Raw genomic sequence first — 25,439 nt, 5'->3', positions numbered from 1 at the left:
TAGAGATGTACCTACTTAAAGTTTTCTCTAAGCGTAGGTATTTGTTTTACTTCTTTATCTTTTTATCACATTTTTAAATATTTTTTAGTTGAAAACTTTTTTTTCATTGACTTTAGGTCATAATTTTATAAAACTAATTTTTAAAATTTTGTATCACCTGAATTTGCTAGAAAATTTAATTTTCTATGAAAAGTGTTTTAAAGTTAAGATTAGGTTTCAAGTTAAATAAAAAAAAAAAAAACTGAAAATTGAACAGTGTTGCGGTTTTCTCAGAAATTAACAAAAAGATTGGTAGCGTTTTTGGCTAAAGCTTTCTTTTACCACAAGGAATCTTTTTCAGCAAAAAAATTCTTGAACGATTTTTTTCTATTTTTGCTCCGGAGTTCAAGTCTATTAAATAGACTATTATGTTTTCATAAATTTTGATAATTACATTTCTCTTATGAATTTTCATTATTTATAACTTTTTGCATCTTTAATGAATTTTATTATTACTTTCTTTAGCATTTTTATTTGATTTATGAGAAATTCATTCTTTAAAAATTAACTTTAAAATTATTAACGTTATTTAAAATTTTAAAGGGTCATTCGTCACTAGCCTTAAATTTTACTTTTTTTTAATGCATTTTAGAGTTTTTCATTTAGAATTATTATTTTGTAAATTATTGTAAACATGAAAAAGATAAAATAAAAAAAAAAAACAATAATTAAGTTAACGATCAACGAGTTGGAATCACTTTTAGCTAAGCTATGTAGGTATATCTATATCTACAACTGTATTCCTTTTAGCCCTAGTAGTATAGGAAAGATAGACTTTTTCGTGGAACGAAATACAGGACGGCTGAAGTTTTCAAATCTGAAAGAGGGGTATTAGAAAAGCTTAAGTCCTGGTTTTCGGGACGCCACCCCCCTGGCGAAATCCGCCGTTTTGGAAAACGCGAATCGCTCTATATCTCCAAAACTATGGGTCCTATAGAAATGGTTATTAGACCAAAGTTATTGGAATTTTAATTATCTTTTTCTTTGTAGTACATTATTTTTCTGAGCGGGCAATAGTTTTGAGGTTATGTCATTTTAATTTATTTTTTTTTTTCGGTTTTGTAAAGATTTTATCATTCAGTATCAGTAACATAATTTTTTTAACCGTAAAAGTAACAGACCATCAAGTTTCCAATAATTTGGTGCATATTTGAAAGTCATGCGATGTATAAGTCGAAAGTTATTGATCTGAAAACTATAATCTAAGTGCAGAAAAATTAGTAAAAAAAACAGGCATTTGGTGGAACAAAATACAGGACGGCTGATTTTTTCAAATCTGAAAGAAGGGTATTAAAAAAACTTAAGTTCTGGTTTTCGGGACGCCAACCAAAGTAACTCCTCCAATTAATAAAATTTATTAAATAAACAATTTCTTATATTTTTCCAATTGATATCAACCAGAATCTGTTGATTTATGTGTATAAGTAACTTTGCCTACACATTTCTATAAAAAAGTTATAATTACATTTTTGTTATAATATATTATTAAGATTCTTATGTTAATTTTTTAATAAGCCACCCTTTCACATGGGTTCCGTTAATTTAGTTATGTTAGAAATTATGAAACGAACAAATACGTTCTACAAAGCACAGAAGAGGAAATGTCATTTATTGTTTAATGCTTTTCGAAGGATTCCATTTACTTCCCATTCTGATGCTTTTAAAACACATTATAATCCCTTAAAGAGCTTAAATATGTGAATATTATGGGTCATAGATTTGGAAAGGAACAAGTTTGCTTTTCCTATTGTTTTAATCCGAGTGGTTTGTACCTTTCAATACCAAAAAAGATTGTTGTCGTTTTGTTTGAATATTGAAAACAAAACCATAAAAGGGGTTTATTTATGTTTTACAAACAGTATCATTCAGAAGAAATGAATATTAATAAAGATTAATAAATTATTCAAAAATTTAAATAGATTACAACACCATATAAAATCAAACAAGACTACATATTTCGGTCTTCTATAGTGTTTAACTTAAGAAAAAAACAAAAAAAAAGAATTTCCAAATTATTTCATATTATGAGCTATAAAAAAGAACATTTTAATTCAATCAAACAAAAATTACACCATTCACAAAAAATTGATAGTACAAAAATCACCATATTCTACATTTATTATTATCCGGAAACATTCCAGAACCACGTTTGCATTTAAAAGTTTTTGCAAATTCCTCCGAATTCGATAAGACTCCTTTTAGCCGAATACTGCCAGGACAATGTACATCTTCCAACACATGACGGCTAGCAGCTGGCGTTAGCGTTTCACACCAAAGATTTCCAAATGATATAAAAAATAATTGTTCATGACTGAACTTCTCCATTCCTGACAATTTATTTTCCATTCCTGTCTTTCGAACATACTTTTTATAGGCATAAAAGGCTTCGCGCATTCCTCCATTGTCTGCAATATTTTCTCCCAAAGTCAATTCACCATCCACCTGAAACGAGAGACATACGAGAGAGAAAAAAAAAATAAATCAGTCTTTTCCTTTATAGCCTGAAATAAAAAGTGAGTATAATTATTTTTTCATAGTCTATTTTGCAAGCCAGAAATGGTGGGTGGCTACGAGACAAGTCAAGAATAGATTTTTTCAATCCAATAACATCCCAGGAGTTAGGTTATATTGTTGATTTTAACGATTGAAACGTATTGGTTGGTATACATTTCCTGCGGAATGAGAATCCTTCATGATGTGAATCGTAAAAGTGACGACTTCTTTAAAGATTATAAAGGTTATTGGCTTATTGGGTTCGATGACCATTTCAATTTTATTTGCTGCTATTTTATGTCTAAAATTCTTAACCAGGTTAAGCTTTCAATTGTTAAATCACTGGAGGTTTTATAATTTTACGAATTGCAAAAGATCTTTAATCTAGTCTAATTTAGCACGAATTAAGTTTTTTATTTTTTTTATATAAATATATTTAACTATTACTTACATATTCTCCTATATCAGGTAACTGATATTGGCCATATTGCTCAACAAAACATTCAGTTCGATTGATATACTCTTGAATAGTATTATTACTCCACCACTGTCGCATATTTCCAGTTTTATCAAACATACGTCCACTATCATCGAATCCATGCGTTAGCTCATGTCCTAGAATTGAGCCTATAGCACCGTAGTTAAGTGCCCTAATAACATTATTATCAGTCCAAGTTGAACAAAAAATCAATCCTTATTTTTTTTTTTTTTTTCAAAAAACCGTGCTGTGCAATTAAAACTTGATTTTTTTTGTATCTGTGTAAGAATAGGTGCTATGAAACAAAATTTTGTTGATAGTTTTAATTATTTATGTTCAAGAATGAAAAACTCACTCTAGTCCTAAATTGTAAAATGGATATTGTAATATGGCAATAGGAACAGCTGAAAAGATAAAATAGATTTTTTTTAGTTTTATATTTGATATTGAAAGAAATAAAAGATTGTCTTCTTAATAATTGATTGAACTTTTTTCTGTTTTGCAAATAACCACACTGATTTTTATGAATTTCAAATGTCATTTCCATGATAATTTCAGAATAAAATATAACTAAAGGAGATGGCACATTTTTCTATGGAGCTTGGGCCCAGTGTGTTCACTAACGAAATTGGTATCAAATGAAAGGTGACGGGTAAGCACATTACGTGGGTAAAATATTTTCAAATTCGTTAGTGTGGTTTTGGAGATATTTGAGTTTGAAGTTTCGGATTTCACAATCAAGATTTCAGCTAATTTTTCGAACAATTAATCGTAGAATGCGTAATAATGGGTGTACAGAAATAATATTGGTATAAAATAAAAGGTATTTCTCTTGTCTATAAATCTGTATCAAAAGTTTTTTTCTTTGTTAAAAAAAAAATAATACATATTAGGTATTTACTTCTCAAAAGGTGATTTTTTTAAGCGAGGCATTTGGCACATCGAAATATCAAAATATTCAGTGGTGACATGCACTTTTTTTTTTGTAATTTTTCGATAGCTTAATGTGTTACCTTTAATTCTATATATAAAATAGTTCTATAAAACATACAAAAACCTTATAATAAGCAAAATACACAAAAACGCGCTGAAATATGCCTATTAAATAATAAGAATAGAAACTATAGTTCAGTCAATGGGGAAAAATCTGGAAAAAGCTATGACTTGAGCTAAGTTTGAATGCAGTATTGAAGAGGGGTTTATCCCAAGTACAAATCTCAGATTGCGTATTGTTTGGTCTTGTGGGGCGACCGCCATTTTGAAAAACGTATTTGTCTCAATATCTCGAGAACGACTGGTCGGACAGAAAACTAGAGAGGACTTTTTAGATTGATAATTAGTTAATCTTTCTTTTTCTAGTACATCATTTTTCTCTAGGAGTTATAATTTCAGAGTTACACTACCGAAAATTGTGTGTTTTTTGATATTTTAAATATTTTAAACAACCCTTATAGTACAGGAAAGATAGACTTTTTCGTGGAACGAAATACAGGACGGCTGAATTTTTCAAATCTAAAAAAGGGGTATTAGAAAAGCTTAAGTCCTGGTTTTCGGGACGCCACCCCCCTGGCGAAATCCGCCATTTTGGAAAACGCGAATCACTTTATATCTCCAAAACTATGGGTCCTATAGAAATGGTTGTCAGACCAAAGTTCTTGGAAATTTAATTATCTTTTTCTTTGTAGTACATTATTTTTCTCAGGGGGCAATAGTTTTGAGGTTATGTTGTTTTAATTTATTTTTTTTTCGGTTTTCTTAAGATTATAACAATCCCAGTACTAGTTACATAATTTTTTAAACAGTAAAAGTTATAGACCATCAAATTTCCAATAATTTGGTATATTTTCAAAAGTCAAACAGAAAAAAATAAAAAAATTAAACAACATAACCTAAAAAGTGATATCCTCGCTGAAAAACAGTGCATGCACAAGAAAAGATATTTATATTACCTACAATTTTGGTTCAGTAACTTATTCGATCAAGCCAATAGTTTGGGAGATATAGAACAATTCGCGTTTTAAAAAATGGCGTATTTTGCCAGGGGGTTGGTGTCCCGAAAACCAGGACTTAAGCTTTTCTAATACCCTTCTTTCAGGTTTGAAAAAATCAGCCTCCCTTTAATTCGTTCCACAAAATGCCTGATTTCTTTACTAACTTTCCTGTACTTAGACTATAGTTTTCAATTCAATAACTTTCGACTCATACATCGCATGACTTTTGAAAATATACCAAATTATTGGAAATTTGATGGTCTATAACTTTTACTGTTTAAAAAATTATGTAACTAGTACTGGGATTGTTATAATCTTAAGAAAACCGAAAAAAAAATAAATTAAAACAACATAACCTCAAAACTATTGCCCCCTGAGAAAAATAATGTACTACAAAGAAAAAGATAATTACATTTCCAAGAACTTTGGTCTGACAACCATTTCTATAGGACCCATAGTTTTGGAGATATAGAGTGATTCGCGATTTCCAAAATGGCGGATTTCGCCAGGGGGGTGGCGTCCCGAAAACCAGGACTTAAGCTTTTCTAATACCCCTTTTTCAGATTTGAAAAATTCAGCCGTCCTGTATTTCGTTCCACAAAATGCCTGTTTTTTTTACTAACTTTCCTGTACTATAAGAGTTAAGTGCGGAATTACTGAGAATGAGATACTTTGCGGTTCTGTTACTCTGAAAGTATAACTCCTAGAGAAAAATGATGTACTAGAAAAAGAAAGATTAACTAATTTCCAATCTAAAAAGTCCTTTCTACGCATTCTACGATTAATTGATCGCAAAAATAGCTGAAATCTTGATTTTGAAATCCGAAACTTCAAACTCAAATATCTCCAAAACCCCACTAACGAATTTGAAAATATTTTACCCACGTAATGTGCTTACCGTCACCTTTCATTTGATACCCATTTCGTAAGTGAACACACTGGGCCCAAAAATGTGCCATCTCCTTTGGGAAGCTTAAGTAAAGTACTTAATTATACTAAATCTATTCATATTGGCGAAGCGAAGGATTTTTGATAGGCTGTATCTCAGTAAAGCCTAGTACATACTTGAATCGTTTATTTCAGAAACATCATAAGTCCATTTTTCCAAAAAAATTTTTTTTTGAGATTTCTCATTTATGTATAGTTTAGTTATACATCTTCTGGAAAAAAATTAAGTACATATGTATGTCAGGCCCCCCCAAAATACGAAAACTGAAAGAAAAGGGTTCAAAATATATGGAAATATTTCACTCGGTGACAACATTTTTGACTGCTAAATACATGACTTTTTACCAGTTTTAAGTTATTTTGGCAGCAATCTCGATACGCACACCCTTTTGTTATGCATCAATAAAAAGGTAAGGTACTCTATCTATATCTATCAAATTCATTAAAATTGAACTCAGGGTTCAAAAGTTATAGCTAGATTTCTCGCAGTGGTAGCGTTTTTAACTGTTGAATATATGAAATTTTACCAGTTTTTAATTATTTTGGCAGCCATCATGACACGCAAGCTTAAAAATTATACAACAATGAAGAGGTAAAGATCTACTCTATCTACTGCTATTTTATTCATTAAAATCAGAAGCAGGGTTCAAAAGCTATAGCTAGATGAAAACAAAAGTTTTACCAACAAAAATTCGTTTATTTCAGAAACGACATAAGTCCAGCGACTTTAAAGGCTTAAAAACCCGCTAAGACTTGAAAAAAGGTTTATATTTTTAAGTTTTTTTAAATGCGTCTTCAGCTAGATTATAACCCGTCATACTCTTAATTTGAAGTGTTGTGGAGTTTTAACATAAAAAACAGTTTTTTGTTGCTCCTGAAAAGTTAGTGCTCATGGACTTATGCTGTTTCTGAAATAAACGATTCACTTGTGAAGAAAATAATTTTCTCCAATTTTTTTTCACCACTAAATTTCACTGGAACATTCACAGGTGACCAAAAAAAAATGTATGGATTCACTTTACGACTTGCTTCACCAAGTATGTACTAGTCTTAAAAAATGATCGCATCATGACAAAAAAAAAGCATGTGAAAGCTACATTCTTCATGTTTTAGAATTTTATGACAAAATATATTATTTCTAACAGTAAATTAGCTTAATCGTTAGAACTGTTGAAAAACCAAAATTTTCAAAATTGTGTTTGTTTTTACTTTTCTAACAAAAAAGTGGGAGAATTTTGTTTGATAAAATGATTATTATTTTAAAAAGGTTCAAGATTTTTTTTTCAAAAATTTTGCTTAAATTTCATAAATTTACTAATGCCAAAAGATTGTCTACGCAATTAATGTAAAATATGGGAGTGAAGAACAATCTTCCATCGTTTAGGCGATAAATGCAATTTTTAAACACAAAAATAAATATTTGAACATAACGGCAACACCTACAATATTTAAATATACATTTTTAAAAAGCTATAAGCTTATTAAAATTTTTGTAAAATTAAAAAAAATGAAGAAAGAGTTTTTGAAAAATTGGTAATAAAACTCAGATTTTGGAAAAAAATGTATTGAAAAAATTTTAACATGTCGTTTTTTAAACTTTTTCGTAACATAGGTAAAATGCAGTTGTTTTTCAAATTTGTTTGGGCACATTTATTATAATTTGAAACTATAAAATTAAATGTCAATATGTATTACAGTTTATGAAAAAAATTAAAAAGTATTTCATTTTCGAGGAAATTTTTTAATACCTAAAAGTTTTGAAAAAAAAAAAATTAACTTATTTTTTTTTTTAAGTTCAACATTTAAATATAAAGTTATTTTTTCTTCATTCAATAACACTTTTTGTTGAAAGTTAAATAGCAAGAGTTCTTATTTGCCAAAGTCTTTGAGAAAATCAATAATTTCAATGCAAAAATTCAGTTTTTATCAAAAAAAATCCAATGAAATTGAAGTAATTTTTAATTTTTGTTTTCAAAACTTTCCTCTTCGGAATTTAGCTGATAACACTGGTTTACAAGGGTTTTGTTGCCGAAACAAAAATATACTTTTCTGAAGTTTTTCGGTGCCCTATAGACTTTAAAGTATTTTTAATTTGAAAAAAAAAAGACCATCAAAATCAGAGCGGTTCGGCCGGGTTCCCTTATAATTTGCTTTAGTTACTCCACAATATGTAGTTGAAAGGATACGTGCTAATTAAAAAGAAAGGTAAAAGTAAACTGTTGTAAATTAAAAAGAAGTTGGTGGTACAATAAGTACCAGTACAGAGAAAGTACCAATACTAAAAAAAAAAAACAAATTGTTTATTCACATTCTTAAGTGATGAAATGAGTGAAGAACAATTTGAGAAAAGTCTAAAAGCACAAAACAAAACATTGAGAAAAACTATCTAAAAGCAATAATTTGAAGTATGTCAATGCAGTGGTAGAAATGGACTCTAAAAGCTTTTAAACCACCATAGACGAAGGAAAAGTAAACATTCGTTGGGATAGATCAACGTTCTTGAGGACTAAGTAGTTAAAAGATGTTTCAATTGCTTAAGATTCAATCATGAATCACGAGAGTTAACGTTAACGATTAAGCCATGACTCTCGAAAATGTAAAATGTAAATTGCCCAACGAAAGACTAAGATTAAATTTGCTCATATAATAAAGACTTGAACTTAAAAAAAACTAAAAAAATTTTTTTTTTTTGAAATGGTTGGTTTTAAATATCTAGGCCTAGGGTTATAAAGGGATGGTGTGGTTTTATATTAATTCGCATTTGATATACCTACACGGAGAAAAAAGTGTCAAAATAAAATAAGATGATGCGCACAATAAATTTCACCACTTTAAATTTAGGTGATATCCGCTTAAAATAAGGTGATTCCACTTAAACTCAGTTAAATTTAATGCACGGTAAAAACAGACCACATTGAATTAAGCGGATTTCTGCATGGTTTTTTGCTAAGATGACTGTCACTTTAAATTATGGTGAAACTTTTTTCTCCGTGTATAAATTGGATTTTATGCCATAAATTTCAAAACTTACTTATCGTATTTGTATTGAATTCAAAAAATGCATTCACAAAAGATGGCGAAAGTTTCCAATCACCATCACTGACGTCCTGAAATGCATTGATTTTCGACCTCATCTGCCATGCTACAACATTAATCAAGTTATCCAAATGCGTTTTTCTACTAACATTCACATCAGCATAGAATTCATCGAGTAAATGTTTATCCAATATCCAGTCGGGAAAACCTATAAGACTTTTAACTGCCGCTGATTTCTGAATTGTAGCTTCCTTTGTTTGGCTATCCATCCAAGATGTTGTTCGTACTAAATCGTTGAAGGCTTCTCGTATTAAATTCAACATTTCTTGAACTCTTGGCAATGAATTTGTAAAGAATTCCTGGTTAGCTAAGCTAAAGCTTACTGCCATTCCCATTAAATTGCTTATTCCATTTGCACAATACATCGACCGAGAAGTTGAACCTTCAGTTTGCGTTAGCGATTGTATATTTTCACTGTATAAATGTCTTAGTGCTGAATTTGTATGGGCTATGAGTTCCAATACTACATCTAGCCATAAATAAAATTGAAGACGATGTTGGGATATGTCAATTAAGTACTCGGAAACTTTTTGCAAGTACAAAAGGTCTGCATGACTGGTAAGGATTTTCTCTTCGGATGCCTTAAAACGTTTATTTGATTCCATCATTAGCTGAACGTATGATTCCCATATGGGAAGAGAATTTGAATCAATCAGATTGTCTGTTTGATTTTGTAATTCCTCTATTGTTAAAAATACAAGATCTTCTAGTGGGTTGACGGATTTCTTTGTTGTATTTTCTGCTTCTTCTTGCAACTGTAAAACAGAAATAAGGTTAGTCATGAGCTAGGGAATTAAAAGACTTGTTTTGATTTAGTTATATTGTCTATTTTTATAAAAGTTATCTCTTCTTAAACTAGAGCGTCCAATATCATAAAATGAGGGGTACATATTGTACTAACATTCCTATTAATTTGATCCCTTTATCACAAACTGCACAATTATTTTTCATACTTTTACTTATGCACCTCACTCGTTTAAAATATGTATTAATTTGTATGAAAATTCAATAAAAAATAAAAGGAAGCTCTTTAAGTTTTTCATGAAAATTCAACATTCAATGGTAAATATAATTAATTTTTTTTTAATTTTTTGATTCTCATAGGATGTATAAAATATATATGCAGTTCAAAAAAATTCATAAATTTTCCATGAGGTGCAATGGCACCATTTCAAAAGTGTTCTTTCTCGCTAAAAAAAACACCCTTTGACCTGAAATTTTTTGATGAACATATTTTATTATTTTTTTCTATGATATATGAGACGTCCACACAAAATTTCATCAGCCTACCACTTATTTCCAATGAGTAATTGGTAATATTCTGACTCTTGTTCCTTAAGTAAAAAGACAATTCATAAAGAGTCCAATAACTTTTTACATGATGGTCGAGACATTTTGGTATTAATTTTATTCGATCGGGCGTTAGAAAAAAACCTCGAATTCATGTATCATATTAACCCTAGTTTACAGCATCACGCAAAATAATGCAATAACCAAACTTGGGGGTTCTCGCGAACCCCAAAGCTTTTATGCACCTCTAATTGTTCATTATCAACAATTTGATGCATTGTCTCCTTCTGTTATTGATTAAGGTGACAGTTGCGGTGTCTTTTTATGATAACACGTATATATAACAGGTATATTTTTGCCAAAATATACCTAATAAAAATTGTTGAAAATAGTCCATTTAAAGTCTTGGGGTTCGCATGAACCCCAAGTTTGGTTTGTGACTTTTTTTCAGAAAAAAATTCCAGAAAATTATATAAAACCGCTTTTATGGAAAAAAGACAAAAAACGTAAACAAAAATGAATTTCGTTCACTGAGTTTTCATCCCAGGTCGAAAAAACGATTTAGAAAAAAGTAAAGCATGCGTTGGGGTTCGCACGAACCCCAAGTTTGGTTTGTGACTTTTTTTCATAAAAAAATTCCAAAAAATAATATAAAACCGCTTTTATGGAAAAAAGACAAAAAACGTAAACAAAAATGAATTTCGTTCACTGAGTTTTCATCCCAAGTCGAAAAAACGATTTAGAAAAAAGTTATAACCATTTAAACATGCGTTGGGGTTCGCACGAACCCCAATTTGTAAACTAGGGTTAATAAAAATATTTCGTTGCCTCTACAATGATATGCAACAAATCGAGTGCAACACAGAAAAAGTCTTGTATCTACCCTTCTGGATGGATTACAAGGTGGCCCAATATCTCAAAATAACTCTTATATTGAGTACTACCAACGATGTTAATTTCATACTTTTATCACAAAGTGCGGATTTCTTCATGTTTTTTTTTTCAAGATGACTTTCGTCTTAAATTAAGCGGAAATCAACTTAATTTAAGATAATCTTCTAATTATCATGAAAATAAAAATATTTTTTCATATTAAATTAAGTGGATCTCGGCTTATTTTAAGACGGAAATCATCAAAAACCATGCAGAAATCCGCTAAATGTTGGTCTTGTTCTCCGTGCAGCTGCCATTAAAATATTTGAAACTCAAAAACTGCTTTGGGCAGAAGTTCAAAATATTTGTTGTGCACGCATCTGATCTTTTATAACTTGAGTAAAATAAGAAATGCGAAAAGAAATCTATTCTCTAGGTGGAATTTTAAACAAGGTATTTAAAAAATCACAATTTTTGCGAAAATGTGTATTTTCGAAAGCTTCCCGATTTCATTTTTTCCATTGAAGACTCAAAATAGGGGATTATGAGCAATACGTAGTGAATTGAAAAAGAATAAGGCAGTTCAAATGGGTTTTGAATCCAGTGGGAGTCAATGTCGTTAAAAAAAATTCATCAACCCAATTAAAAAAAAAAAATTAAAAAACGGGTTTGCGCCAAAGCTCTCCCAATTTAACATTTTTTTTTTTTTTTTTAAATTCTGCTATCAAAATAATTCAGCTGTTCAAAATTTTGCTTTTCATAATTCTTTTTTACAAAATTCTGCAAATTTTTAACCTTTTAATTCTGCGAGCCTTTTAACATTTTCCAAACCTTTTTTTAATTTTTACCAGAATTTTGTAAAATCATCTTCTCGCAAAACTTGCTGCTTATTTGATTACTTATGTAATTTGTCAATTTTTGTAATATTTTTTTTATTAATTTCAAATTATTAAGAGAAGGTTTTTTCCAAATTTAATTAAATTTTTGAAAGACAGAAAAAGAAAATTTTTGAAAAACCGAATTTTCGTTAAAAAAAAGTAGAATTTTGAATTTAATCAGATTTTTTGACCCGCTCCCTTCCAAAACATTTATTTCAATTTTTAAATAAAAAAAGGTGTTTGACTAGTTATAGTGTAGTTTTAACATTTTGGCTATTAAATTTTTTTTTTAATAGTTTTTTTAATTTATTTATTCTTCAGTAAAAAAGTTTTCGTACATTATGAACGGATCAGAAACATGATTTTCGTAGGTAGGTATCTACTTTTGTTTAGTTATCCTAAAAAACAATCTAAATGCATTTGGTTATTCTTCGCATACTTTTTAGAAACAATTTTTTCAGTTACTTGAAGATAATATGATACGGAATAAATTTCAGGCCTCGTTCTTTTAATCCAGTACAAAATTAAGATATATGTTCTTTACCCATTGTAGGTATTGCAATGACTTTTTAAAATACTTCAGTTAGGGAATCAATTTCTAGCAATTTCAAATATGTAAATCAATACTTACTTTGTAAAAATGTTTCATCATTTTAATGGTATCCATTGTAAGTTCTCCAGCTGCCACTTGAAATTCCTCAGAATTTATCTCAGGATACAAATATATTGCAATGACTGTTATAACTTTCTTAACATAAGTAACAAATGATGATAAACCTTCTGATACAGTTGAGTCCTTATCATCTTCTTCGTCGTCGTCCTCAGTATCATCATCTTCCTTCATCGATGCAATAATCTTATGTTTAGCCTTAGTCATTAGTTTATGGCTATAGTCATTGCTACAAAAAAACATTGACCTATATTCAAATATAAAGTTTCAGTATAAATTTCAAATTATTATTACAATGGCAACTCAGACTCTGATTCTGGTGTTCCAATTGCAATTTTATTCACTGTTCTATTGTAATAGTCGGGAAATATGTCAAACCCATAAATTACATCCATTCCTAAATGAATTTTTATCTGAACTAAGGTTGCAATCCAATTGAATTCAGGATCTTCCTCTTTGTTTTCCGCTGGTAGTGTAATATTAAGTGCAGGTGGTATTCGAGGTAATTGGAATACTTTTAAATAACGCATTAATGGCGCTAAATTAAGTTCATCTAATAAATCAAGATCCATACAAGCTTGAAACATTAGTTTTGACTTGTTGACGGCATTTGGCTCTGTCTCATTAATATCGGACTTGAGAAATTCTCTTACGATTCGAGTGGTTTTAGCTTGAGCTTCTCTAAACCAGTCGTTCGATGATAGCGAATCAAGCTTTGGATGATCGTTTTCCCAATTTCCACATGAAAATTTATAAAAATCCTCACATGGATCCACAGTTAGGTCCATAGAGTATAGCAAATTCGCACTAGCTCGCAGGCACTCTTTGCTTTTACATGTATCTATTTTTGAATAAGCTCCTGAAAAATTAAAATTTTCTAATATATTATCTTGGCAATTAAAATTTAAACCGAATCTACTTACTAAAGCATGCAAGAATTATCACAGTTGTAAGTAAAATAATAATTAATAATATAAGTAAGGCCACTATTATTTTGTAATAATATTTTCTTCGAAATCTGGAAAGTAGAAAGAAGATGGTAAAAAAGTACAATTAATTAGCTGTTTTTTTATGTTTAAAAATAAACTTGATTAATATTAATTCTGACAGTTTTCTAAATGATATCGGTGATTCTATACATTTGATTTATATTGGCTGAAGACGCTGAAGAAATATTAGCTCAAAAACCTTCTATTTTATAAAAAAAAAAGTAAAATAGGCCTGAACAAGGTCTCACTTAAAAATTAAACGAATTACGCAAGAATGCTGTTCCTCAAAATTAAAGAAACCAAAAGTAAGATAATATTACTACTCGAAGTTATCTAAAAAATCCTTATATTCATCTCTACAGGTTTCAGTTATTAAGTGGAAAATTGTCCCAAAAAAAATAATGACAAAATTAATTGATAATACTTTAAAACCAGGTTGAAAAATTTGGATAAACTGTTCAAAACAAACGAAAATATATCTATCGGTCAGAGTATGAGTTCGGATGGAGGCAGAGTCGTATGTTGAGTTGACTGGGCCCCGGGGCAAAGCTTAATTTTGGAGCTCCTTTCCCCCCTTTGATATAGAAAATAAGAACAAATAAAAAATTACGTAAACGCCCTCCTTTTTTTTTTTTTGAGGGGGGGCCAGATGTATCATTTTTTGGTCGCAGAGATTATTCAAGTAACATTTTTTAGGGCCCTAAGACAATATAATTTTTCTTTCAAAAATCCGCCACTTGCCCCAATTATGTGTACGCCCATGGATGAAGGATTCAACATCCGAAGGATTATTTCTATTTTCTAGTGTTACTATAAACTCTTACAATATTGAATACGAAAATATTTAGGTTTTAATTAAAATTTTTGATTAACTTACTTTGATTGTACTCCAATAAAATCTGGATTCAGCCTTGGGTCTTTTAATGCACTTCTTGTTATTGAATTTGCAGCAGATCTATGAACACTTATAACATCTGTAATATAAAATAGTGTTCCAAAAATTTACCAAATGCAAATAAATATCGAATATAATCATTCCGGTGATATAAGATTTTAAATTATGATTTTCGCGGGTATCAATCATTTTAATTTTAATTAAATATTTTACGAAACTCACCGCGTATTTATAAGAAATATTAAATTATTTCTTCGTCCCGACGTTTCGAAGAACTTGCAAACTTCGTGGTCACGGGATTACAATGGGTTTGATGGATGTTGTTAGTTGTTGTTGTTTGTTCTCGATCGCGCACGCAAGTTGTACCTGTGCGTAGTTGTTGGTGCATTTTCTATTGCAGTGGGTGATGACGGGTTTGGTTCTTCTTCAATTGAACTTGTGTAGTTTTGTGTACACACAACGCTCACGACGTCAGCTACTTGTATGTTCGTTCTTGTTGGTTTAAGCTTGCTTATCAGTGGGTCCCATGTTATTGATAGTTTGAAGCTAGAATCGCGGTTGAAGTTTTTGTGTTTTTTTATTTCTATAGCTTCTCTTACTATCCTAGGAACATAAAACTTTTCTGCGGCAATCGATTTAGCTTTATCAAACCTAATAAAATGTTCATCGTTATAAGCAATGTGTTCACATATTGCAGATTTTGTGACTGCATTGTTTTGAATAGCTTTAACGTGTTCATTTAATCTTGTTTTGATCGCTCTTTTTGTTTCTCCGATATACGATGAACCACAACTGCAAGGAACCAAATAAACTCCAGGATTTTGGAGAGGAATTGTGTCTTTTGGTGTTCTTAAGAACTGTCGAACTTTGGCGGGTGGTTTAAAAATAGATTTTATCCCGAATTTTCCTAAAATTCTTGCAATTCCACCCGAAATCTCTTTAATGTAGGGAAGAAAAGCTCGCTTTTCTAATTGGAATGGCGTGTTTTGTGCTTCATTTGATTTGGGTTTCCATGCTCTTTGTCCTGAGCTGTAACCATTCTTTTTTAAAGTCATGTCTACGTACTCTAATTCCTCTTGTAAGTGATCAGGATCACATATTTTGTGTGCACGATTTACTAGTGCCGATACTACAGAGGTGAAATTAGAAGGATGGTGATGAGACGTAGCATGGAGATATCTGTCTGTGTGAGTGTCTTTTCTGTATACTGTGTGTCCGATGGAACCATCATGTCTTTTAATTAATTTCACATCCAAAAAAGCCAAACAATTTTCTTTTTCTTTCTCTATTGTAAATTTAACCTTTTCATGTATCGAGTTCAGATGATTTAAAAAACTATCTACATGATTTTCTTTAATGATACAAAAAGTATCATCTACATATCGTTTCCAGATTGTTGGTTTTACTGGTGATGTATCTAACGCAAGTTCCTCAAAATACTGCATCCATATATCAGCTATTACAGGTGCTATGGGAGATCCCATTGCAACCCCATCAATTTGCAGATAATATTTTTCATTATAAATGAAATAACCGGAAGTTAGACACAAATCGATCAATTCTAGCAGTTTGAAATCATTTTGGGAATTTGGTAGTTTTGATTTTATTACATCCAGACACTCTTTGATAGGTACGTTTGTGAACAAAGACGTTACGTCAAAACTCACCATGATTTCGTCTTCTTTAATTCGGAAATCTTTGACCATTCGTACAAATTCTTCTGAATTCTTTACCGACGAGATGGAATTCGTCAACAATGGTTTGAGTTTTGTAGTTAATTCTTTAGCTAAAAGGTATGTAGGTGAATCTATTTGGCTGACGATAGGTCTTAATGGAACATTTTCTTTATGTACTTTAGGAAGGCCGTATAATTTAGGTGGTTGAGGGCATGAAGTTATGATGTTGCAACTAGATAAGACCGATTTGTTTTGGTTTACTGTCTGTCTAACTTTCCTTAATACTCTCAACGTCGGATCATATGAAACCTCCTTGTACGTCTGTTCATCACTTAGAAGAGAAAGTATTTTTGTATCGTATTCTTTAGAATCTAGAACAACCGTGCAGTTTCCCTTATCTGCAGGTAAAACAATAATATCTTTGTCTTTTCTAAGTTTGTTCAAAGCTTTTCTTTCATTTAATGTTGTATTTTGTTTTATTTCTTTGGCTTTTCTAATTAAAACTGATACGTCTTGCCTTATAATTTCAGCAGAAATTTTATCAATTTTATTTCTTCTAATAGTTTCTTCAATATTACTAATAATATTTTCCGTTGGAATTTTTGAGGGTGATAATGCAAAATTCATACCTTTTGACAAAATCGATATTGTGTTTTCATCAAGTTGTTTGCTGGAGAAATTCACCACACATGTATCATCAGCATCATGAGGGTTGTTGTTGTTGTTGTTGTTATCAACTTTCTTCATAAGCGAATCAAACTTTTTTGTTTGTTTAAGAGAACACTTTTCTGAGATTTTCTCCGTTTGTATGAAAATAATGTTATCACACAATTGAAAATCACTTACACTCATACATTTTGATAAAATTAAATGCAAATCATATATTTCATTTGACACACAATTCACATCATAATAATTATTGGATATAGCTTTCTTCAACAATAATGCACTAGCTTTTTCAAGAATTTGGGCAGAACCATTAATATGCCTCTTTTTACTTATTTTAACACAATTGGGTACAATATTATGTTTGCGGCACCTCTTTAGGAACACAATCGAGTTTAATATTCGCACTCGTTTAGCGCGTAATTTCTCAAACCGTCGTAATTGTTTGTGAATTGCCTCTCCGTACAGGCTCACAATATAAGATTTTAAATTATGATTTTCGCGGGTATCAATCATTTTAATTTTAATTAAATATTTTACGAAACTCACCGCGTATTTATAAGAAATATTAAATTATTTCTTCGTCCCGACGTTTCGAAGAACTTGCAAACTTCGTGGTCACGGGATTACAATGGGTTTGATGGATGTTGTTAGTTGTTGTTGTTTGTTCTCGATCGCGCACGCAAGTTGTACCTGTGCGTAGTTGTTGGTGCATTTTCTATTGCAGTGGGTGATGACGGGTTTGGTTCTTCTTCAATTGAACTTGTGTAGTTTTGTGTACACACAACGCTCACGACGTCAGCTACTTGTATGTTCGTTCTTGTTGGTTTAAGCTTGCTTATCAGTGGGTCCCATGTTATTGATAGTTTGAAGCTAGAATCGCGGTTGAAGTTTTTGTGTTTTTTTATTTCTATAGCTTCTCTTACTATCCTAGGAACATAAAACTTTTCTGCGGCAATCGATTTAGCTTTATCAAACCTAATAAAATGTTCATCGTTATAAGCAATGTGTTCACATATTGCAGATTTTGTGACTGCATTGTTTTGAATAGCTTTAACGTGTTCATTTAATCTTGTTTTGATCGCTCTTTTTGTTTCTCCGATATACGATGAACCACAACTGCAAGGAACCAAATAAACTCCAGGATTTTGGAGAGGAATTGTGTCTTTTGGTGTTCTTAAGAACTGTCGAACTTTGGCGGGTGGTTTAAAAATAGATTTTATCCCGAATTTTCCTAAAATTCTTGCAATTCCACCCGAAATCTCTTTAATGTAGGGAAGAAAAGCTCGCTTTTCTAATTGGAATGGCGTGTTTTGTGCTTCATTTGATTTGGGTTTCCATGCTCTTTGTCCTGAGCTGTAACCATTCTTTTTTAAAGTCATGTCTACGTACTCTAATTCCTCTTGTAAGTGATCAGGATCACATATTTTGTGTGCACGATTTACTAGTGCCGATACTACAGAGGTGAAATTAGAAGGATGGTGATGAGACGTAGCATAGAGATATCTGTCTGTGTGAGTGTCTTTTCTGTATACTGTGTGTCCGATGGAACCATCATGTCTTTTAATTAATTTCACATCCAAAAAAGCCAAACAATTTTCTTTTTCTTTCTCTATTGTAAATTTAACCTTTTCATGTATCGAGTTCAGATGATTTAAAAAACTATCTACATGATTTTCTTTAATGATACAAAAAGTATCATCTACATATCGTTTCCAGATTGTTGGTTTTACTGGTGATGTATCTAACGCAAGTTCCTCAAAATACTGCATCCATATATCAGCTATTACAGGTGCTATGGGAGATCCCATTGCAACCCCATCAATTTGCAGATAATATTTTTCATTATAAATGAAATAACCGGAAGTTAGACACAAATCGATCAATTCTAGCAGTTTGAAATCATTTTGGGAATTTGGTAGTTTTGATTTTATTACATCCAGACACTCTTTGATAGGTACGTTTGTGAACAAAGACGTTACGTCAAAACTCACCATGATTTCGTCTTCTTTAATTCGGAAATCTTTGACCATTCGTACAAATTCTTCTGAATTCTTTACCGACGAGATGGAATTCGTCAACAATGGTTTGAGTTTTGTAGTTAATTCTTTAGCTAAAAGGTATGTAGGTGAATCTATTTGGCTGACGATAGGTCTTAATGGAACATTTTCTTTATGTACTTTAGGAAGGCCGTATAATTTAGGTGGTTGAGGGCATGAAGTTATGATGTTGCAACTAGATAAGACCGATTTGTTTTGGTTTACTGTCTGTCTAACTTTCCTTAATACTCTCAACGTCGGATCATATGAAACCTCCTTGTACGTCTGTTCATCACTTAGAAGAGAAAGTATTTTTGTATCGTATTCTTTAGAATCTAGAACAACCGTGCAGTTTCCCTTATCTGCAGGTAAAACAATAATATCTTTGTCTTTTCTAAGTTTGTTCAAAGCTTTTCTTTCATTTAATGTTGTATTTTGTTTTATTTCTTTGGCTTTTCTAATTAAAACTGATACGTCTTGCCTTATAATTTCAGCAGAAATTTTATCAATTTTATTTCTTCTAATAGTTTCTTCAATATTACTAATAATATTTTCCGTTGGAATTTTTGAGGGTGATAATGCAAAATTCATACCTTTTGACAAAATCGATATTGTGTTTTCATCAAGTTGTTTGCTGGAGAAATTCACCACACATGTATCATCAGCATCATGAGGGTTGTTGTTGTTGTTGTTGTTATCAACTTTCTTCATAAGCGAATCAAACTTTTTTGTTTGTTTAAGAGAACACTTTTCTGAGATTTTCTCCGTTTGTATGAAAATAATGTTATCACACAATTGAAAATCACTTACACTCATACATTTTGATAAAATTAAATGCAAATCATATATTTCATTTGACACACAATTCACATCATAATAATTATTGGATATAGCTTTCTTCAACAATAATGCACTAGCTTTTTCAAGAATTTGGGCAGAACCATTAATATGTCGGGACGAAGAAATAATTTAATATTTCTTATAAATACGCGGTGAGTTTCGTAAAATATTTAATTAAAATTAAAATTCCGGTGATGTTTGTTTTTAGGTTTTTGAACTGTTTCAAATATTCATATAATACTATCAGAACTGAGGAGTATTTATTTATGGCGTTTTCGATTGGCAGTCCGGAAGCGCCCGGAATCATTCTGAAAAAATTTTATTCACACAAAACTGTCAGTTTTGTACGAATAAAACGCTTTCAGAATGATTCCGGACGCTTCCGGACTGCCAATCGAAAACGCCATTAGTTAAACGTATGGATACAATTTTGTTTATGAGTAGATATACCGTTGTGAAAGTGCTGTAAATTTTGAACACTAATTTTTTAAACAATTGTTACAATACTGTACTTTAGCAAAAAAAAATATGATAAATGCTCACAATGCTGGCAAAAATAATGCAATCGCGTAAATCAATTTGAGATACGGACATAAAAATGCATTATTTAGGAAAAAAATTAAAGAGTGGGTCACACGTATTTGCTCTTACCTATTAATTATAATTTTTTTTAATTAAAATTGTATCCGTCTGCAAAATTCAAAAATTTGGTTAAGTGATTAACGAAATATAAGCGAAAAACCAAGAAATATGTCTATCTTTGCAAAAAAAAATCAGTGAGTACATTTTAAAGAATGCATCCAAAAGCTTTTTTTTTAAGTTATTAACTTATCAAATTGAAGCACAAATATCATAAATACTTAAATTCGTAAATTAACAGGACTTAGGACATTTTAATATGTTTGAAGAAAAAAAACTTCGTTATGCATAAGATTTTTAAGTTTGTCATAGGTATTGTAACATTTAAGAAATTCCGATTCCCGAATAAACGATTTTTATTCAATCAAAATATTGAAAAATTTAAAAACGTATAATTTAGTTTCGACCACGAATAAAATTTACCTTTGACCACGAATAACTTTTGATTGAGTTGATTAAATAAAAAATCACCGATACCCTTTTTGTAGAACGTTCAATTCTCTACCAAATACTTTCTCCATGGCAGTGGAATTCATCCTTCATTAGTTATAAAGATCAGAAGTAAAAAAAAATGTCCTGTGTTATTCTTATGAGAAATAAAAAAGTGCGAAGCGGAAGTACTTAACATTAATATTAAGGGCTCAAATTTTCAGGGACCTATTTTAATCAAATACCCTAATTGTACGTATTAGATTAGGAAAGAGCTTCACATTTCGACTTATTCCACTTTTAAGATTCATCTATAACTGTACCTAAAAGTGCTAACATTTCTACATTTTAAAAATTGATACACTAGTCGAATATTTTTCAAACAATAAAATTAATATTATGCTAATAAAATATTTTTTTTTCCAACTTTGGCTAGAGTTTAATAAATAAAATGTTTTCCTGGAATTATTCCAAAAACTAGTTTATGAGAGTAGTCTCTTCACTAATTATAATTAATAAGTAATTACTTAATATATGTATTTTTTTCCTCAGAAGGAAAATTAAACGGTTCTATTCTAAGGGACTCGTACAGTGAATAAAGAATTTAGAAATGCCACAAATTGATAATATTAGCGATTTTTAGTCGTGTTTAGTCATGTATCTCGAAAATTTACCGCGGGATATTTTTTATTATTTTACAATATCAACAAAAAATTGAAAATCAAACAAACAAAAAATAATTGTTCTTATTAGATATTTTTTTTTTCTTAAATTTCCGAAAGTATGCTTATGGAAACTATAACTGCAAGAGCAAATACGTGAGGTCCATTTGGCATTTTATTTTAAATTATTTTATTAAAAAACAAGTGTTTCGCAGAGTTGTTAAAACCGTGGAAAAATTTTCAATATTCTTTTGAACGCTTTACAAGAAGGTACATAGGCATAGGATATGCATGCAGGATATTTTCAGAGGACTGCTGTTTCAAATCTGTTTTGCTTTAATACCAATTTGTGTGCTAAGTTTAAAATGTAAATAAACCAGGCACAAAACCAAACAAACAAAAATAAAAAAATAAAATAAACCGACGAAAAAACCTTCAATTTTTCTACAACTCTCACACTATTGGATTATTGGCTATACCTGGGTTATTTGAACTGTGTTCACCGTTGGTAGTCCACACTCGACTTCGCGTATCCATGGCACTAACTAAATATCACAATAATTTCTGCACAAAACTGTTTATTCTATAATGTATACGTCGGCAATATGAAATATTTATTTCTAACGTTAAATTAGCATGTAACCGTTTTGAATATTAATTCAACAACAAACTATAGTTAACCTCAACGGTTTTCTACGAAATGATTCGAAAATTTCTAAGTGACTTGCTTTATAAATAAAATGAAATCAATGTTTTCATTTGCATTAACTCCATCAAAGTGAAGGTTTTATTTGAAGACAAAAATTAAAATACCATCCACCCCCAAAAACACATGGGGTTTACCGAAAATAATTCATTACTCTGAATCAAGTATAGATATCGATGGATATGTGTTGCACTTCAGCAAACATAACAACACCCAATATAATAGTGATTCCCACATAGTTCGAACACATGTGGGAATATCTACTTGAAGTTTGGTAAAATTAATCGATTGTTCATTATTGATTTTTGCCAAAGGGCTTGTGAAAACAAACCAATGACCCGGTAAGAATATTTTATCGTAGGTATTCCTTGCAACCAAAATAGACTAAACTAAAACTTCAGCTTCGCGACTTGCGAGTTTGAAAACTTTTCAATGTCTCTCTGACCAATATCAAAGACTCCCAAAGGGAAACTAAATAGTTAGTGGAAGACTAAAAGTTTTTTCGTGTCAACAACAACGGTGGTGCTATCATTATTATTGCTATTAGTGTTTGTAGAATATTCCTTATACATTCAGTAGAAAAAAATCGGAATATTCAATAATTATATTGTTGCAAGAGACACACAACCGACGAAGGTACCTATCATTAGAAAAGCCTGAACGGACAGCGTATCTGTTTTATTGAATCACTAAAATGCGGTGTTCATTCGTGTCATGTTATAGGTTATACCTTACCACCACCTGCCAATGCATTTGTAACTGTCCAGTCTGAAGGACTAAATTACTGGATAAAAAGTATTTATGTGTGAATATATTCTTGTCATTTTTTGTAAGTATACTTTAGGGTGTATTTTGGTTTCGAAAAAAAAATTGAACTTAATACAAAATAAAACATTGATTTGATAGAAGTGAAAAAGTTGCGAATGTTATTGCATATTTGCTTTTCAAATAATAATTCTGACACAGACACAGAAACAGACACACACACACATTCACACAGACAGACAGACAGACAGACAGACAGACAGACAGACAGACAGACAGACAGACAGACAGACAGACAGACAGACAGACAGACAGACAGACAGACAGACAGACAGACAGACAGACAGACAGACAGACAGACAGACAGACAGACAGACAGACAGACAGACAGACAGACAGACAGACAGACAGACAGACAGACAGACAGACAGACAGACAGACAGACAGACAGACAGACAGACAGACAGACAGACAGACAGACAGACAGACAGACAGACAGACAGACAGACAGACAGACACACACACACACACACACACACACACACACACACACACACACACACACACACACACACACACACACACACACACACACACAACTTTAGAAATAAAGTGTAGAAAGAAAAAAAGGTACCTTAAAATACGATGATGCTCACCTTAAATCCTTAAATTAGTGGAATCCGCTTAAATTTTGTTGGTAAACAACATTACATTTTAATATGAATTTTTATAAATAAATAAAATAAACGAAATATATAAATTTTCATCTTAAAAAACAGAAAAAAATAAAATAAAAATTTAAAAATGATCGCTTCACCTTTAGTTGCAGTTTATCATACTCATTTCCAACAGTGAGATTGATCGCCAAGTGTCCCAACAGTTGTACGATCAATCCCAAGTGGCCGCTAAATTTGCACATTCAAGAAATTAATAAGATTTTTCTGCATAATTTAAGACGGTATAATTTTGGCAAAAAAAAAAAAAAACATCCAGAAATCCGCTTTTTTTTAAGTGGTCTTTTTTCTTCGTGTGTGGATGGATTTCTGGATTCTGAAAAATTTCATATAACAAATAATTGAAAAAGATATCTATTAACTTGTAATGTTTTTGCCTCTCCGTAGATCGTCTTTTCAAGATAACCAATTATGTCAAGAATTGGGAAACTTCAAATGGTCATGCACTTTATAAAGGTAAAAAAGATAACGCTGAATTTCTATATTCGGCTATATTGCACTTTTTTAAAGTTAAAGAACGCTAGGTCCTAAATTGAGAAATAATATCGAATGTTGGGAAAGTAAAAATAATAGCAGACGCAAGAACATTACGCACAGTGAGCTTATTTCCGTACCATCAAGCATAAGTTCAAAATAAAAGTGTTGGAGTGATTCAAGAAGTCATAAAAATAAGGCATTTTAAACTGACTGTAGCGGCCTTTCCATCCAAAATGGAGATGTCATGTCATACAACTTTAGTTTTGTTGAATTTGAGAACAGGAAATTTTAAAATTCTAGTTTGAGAAATTTGGATAAAATAAAACTCAAAAATCCCTTACTCTCATTTGTTAAATGAAGCCAATCACAAACATTTTTTTTTAATTTAGAAAGAATTCGTTAAAAAAAACAGCTCTAACGATTTTGGTTTTTTTTTTCTAACAAATGGATTTTAATACAAAAAATTTAATTGTGTTTTTTTTTTGAGCTAAAATTCATCTTAGGCTTTGTTTTTTTTTCTGCTTATCTCTGCAAAACGAATTTAATGTTTTCTTTTTCAAATAAATTTACTTGATTTGTATAGAATGAACTTAGAACTTACCCAGCCGTGTATTTTATTTTTTTTTTATTTCTACTCTAAGAAAAGTGTATTCATTCTTCTTCTGGTTCGATATTAAAAAAGGATTAAAATAAAACCAATCAGCCCTATAGTCCAGTTGGGTTACTTTTTTTCAAATTACGATTTGACTAAAAAGAGTGAAAACATGCGACCAAGTCGTGCGTTTAATTTATATAACATTGCTTTATTGGTTTTGTTGCGGCAAGTGACATTAAAATAGAAGCGCTTAGGCAAATGGGCCATTAAAAATGGACAACTGTTGATTTACAAAACACTAACAAAAATCAATAAAGTTGGTTTAGATTTGTTGCTATGTCCTTTTTTTATGTAGCAAAGGTGTTTCGCTTAAAGTGTCTATACGAAAGAAGGGACACTTTTTTACACATACTAACGTCACATATGAGTCGTCCTTTGGATGAGTTTGACAAAACAAAAATCGCATAAACAACAAATCAACTTCAAACCTTTGTATATTTAATAAATCCTTTAAAAGCAATATAATTTTTAAACATGCTTTTGTCAATCAATGTCGTTAAACCACACTAAC

The 25,439-nt window shown here is 30.8% G+C and overlaps 1 protein-coding gene across 4 annotated transcripts; it reads right to left on the bottom strand.

Moving 5' to 3' along the window:
• Positions 1-2,082: 2,082 nt before the first annotated feature.
• LOC129915726 (endothelin-converting enzyme 2) lies at positions 2,083-22,486 on the bottom strand. 4 transcript variants are annotated; one of them, XM_055995386.1, is made up of 9 exons: positions 22,071-22,486; positions 14,623-14,719; positions 13,680-13,774; positions 13,066-13,633; positions 12,718-13,003; positions 8,981-9,800; positions 3,366-3,414; positions 2,984-3,182; positions 2,083-2,481 (listed from the first exon to the last, which is right to left on the bottom strand). In XM_055995386.1, exons 1-9 carry the CDS (start codon positions 22,126-22,128, stop codon positions 2,140-2,142), a joined length of 2,514 nt encoding a protein of 837 aa, XP_055851361.1. In that variant the 5' UTR covers positions 22,129-22,486; the 3' UTR covers positions 2,083-2,139. The 4 variants fall into 4 exon arrangements, with proteins under 4 accessions (XP_055851361.1, XP_055851362.1, XP_055851363.1 ...); XM_055995387.1 differs by having other exon boundaries at positions 12,718-12,985; positions 13,051-13,633; positions 22,071-22,485; XM_055995388.1 differs by having other exon boundaries at positions 13,066-13,615; positions 22,071-22,485.
• Between the last annotated feature and the right edge of the window lie 2,953 nt (positions 22,487-25,439).

This window comes from Episyrphus balteatus, chromosome 3 (assembly GCF_945859705.1).
Source record: "Episyrphus balteatus chromosome 3, idEpiBalt1.1, whole genome shotgun sequence".
NCBI lineage: Eukaryota > Metazoa > Arthropoda > Insecta > Diptera > Syrphidae > Episyrphus > Episyrphus balteatus.
The sequence above is the reverse complement of the archived record's forward strand: the minus strand, read 5'-3'. Positions and strand labels throughout refer to the sequence as shown.

Bases quoted from the DNA above. Each gene is read 5' to 3' on its own strand.
- LOC129915726 (XM_055995386.1), bottom strand. From the start codon at position 22,128: ATGGATACGCGAAGTCGAGTGTGGACTACCAACGGTGAACACAGTTCA. The intron at 14,720-22,070 runs GTATAGCCAATA...TTTATATTACAG, and splicing joins ACACAGTTCAAATAACCCAG to ATGTTATAAGTGTTCATAGA. The intron at 9,801-12,717 runs GTAAGTATTGAT...TCTGTTTTACAG, and splicing joins TGATGAAACATTTTTACAAA to TTGCAAGAAGAAGCAGAAAA.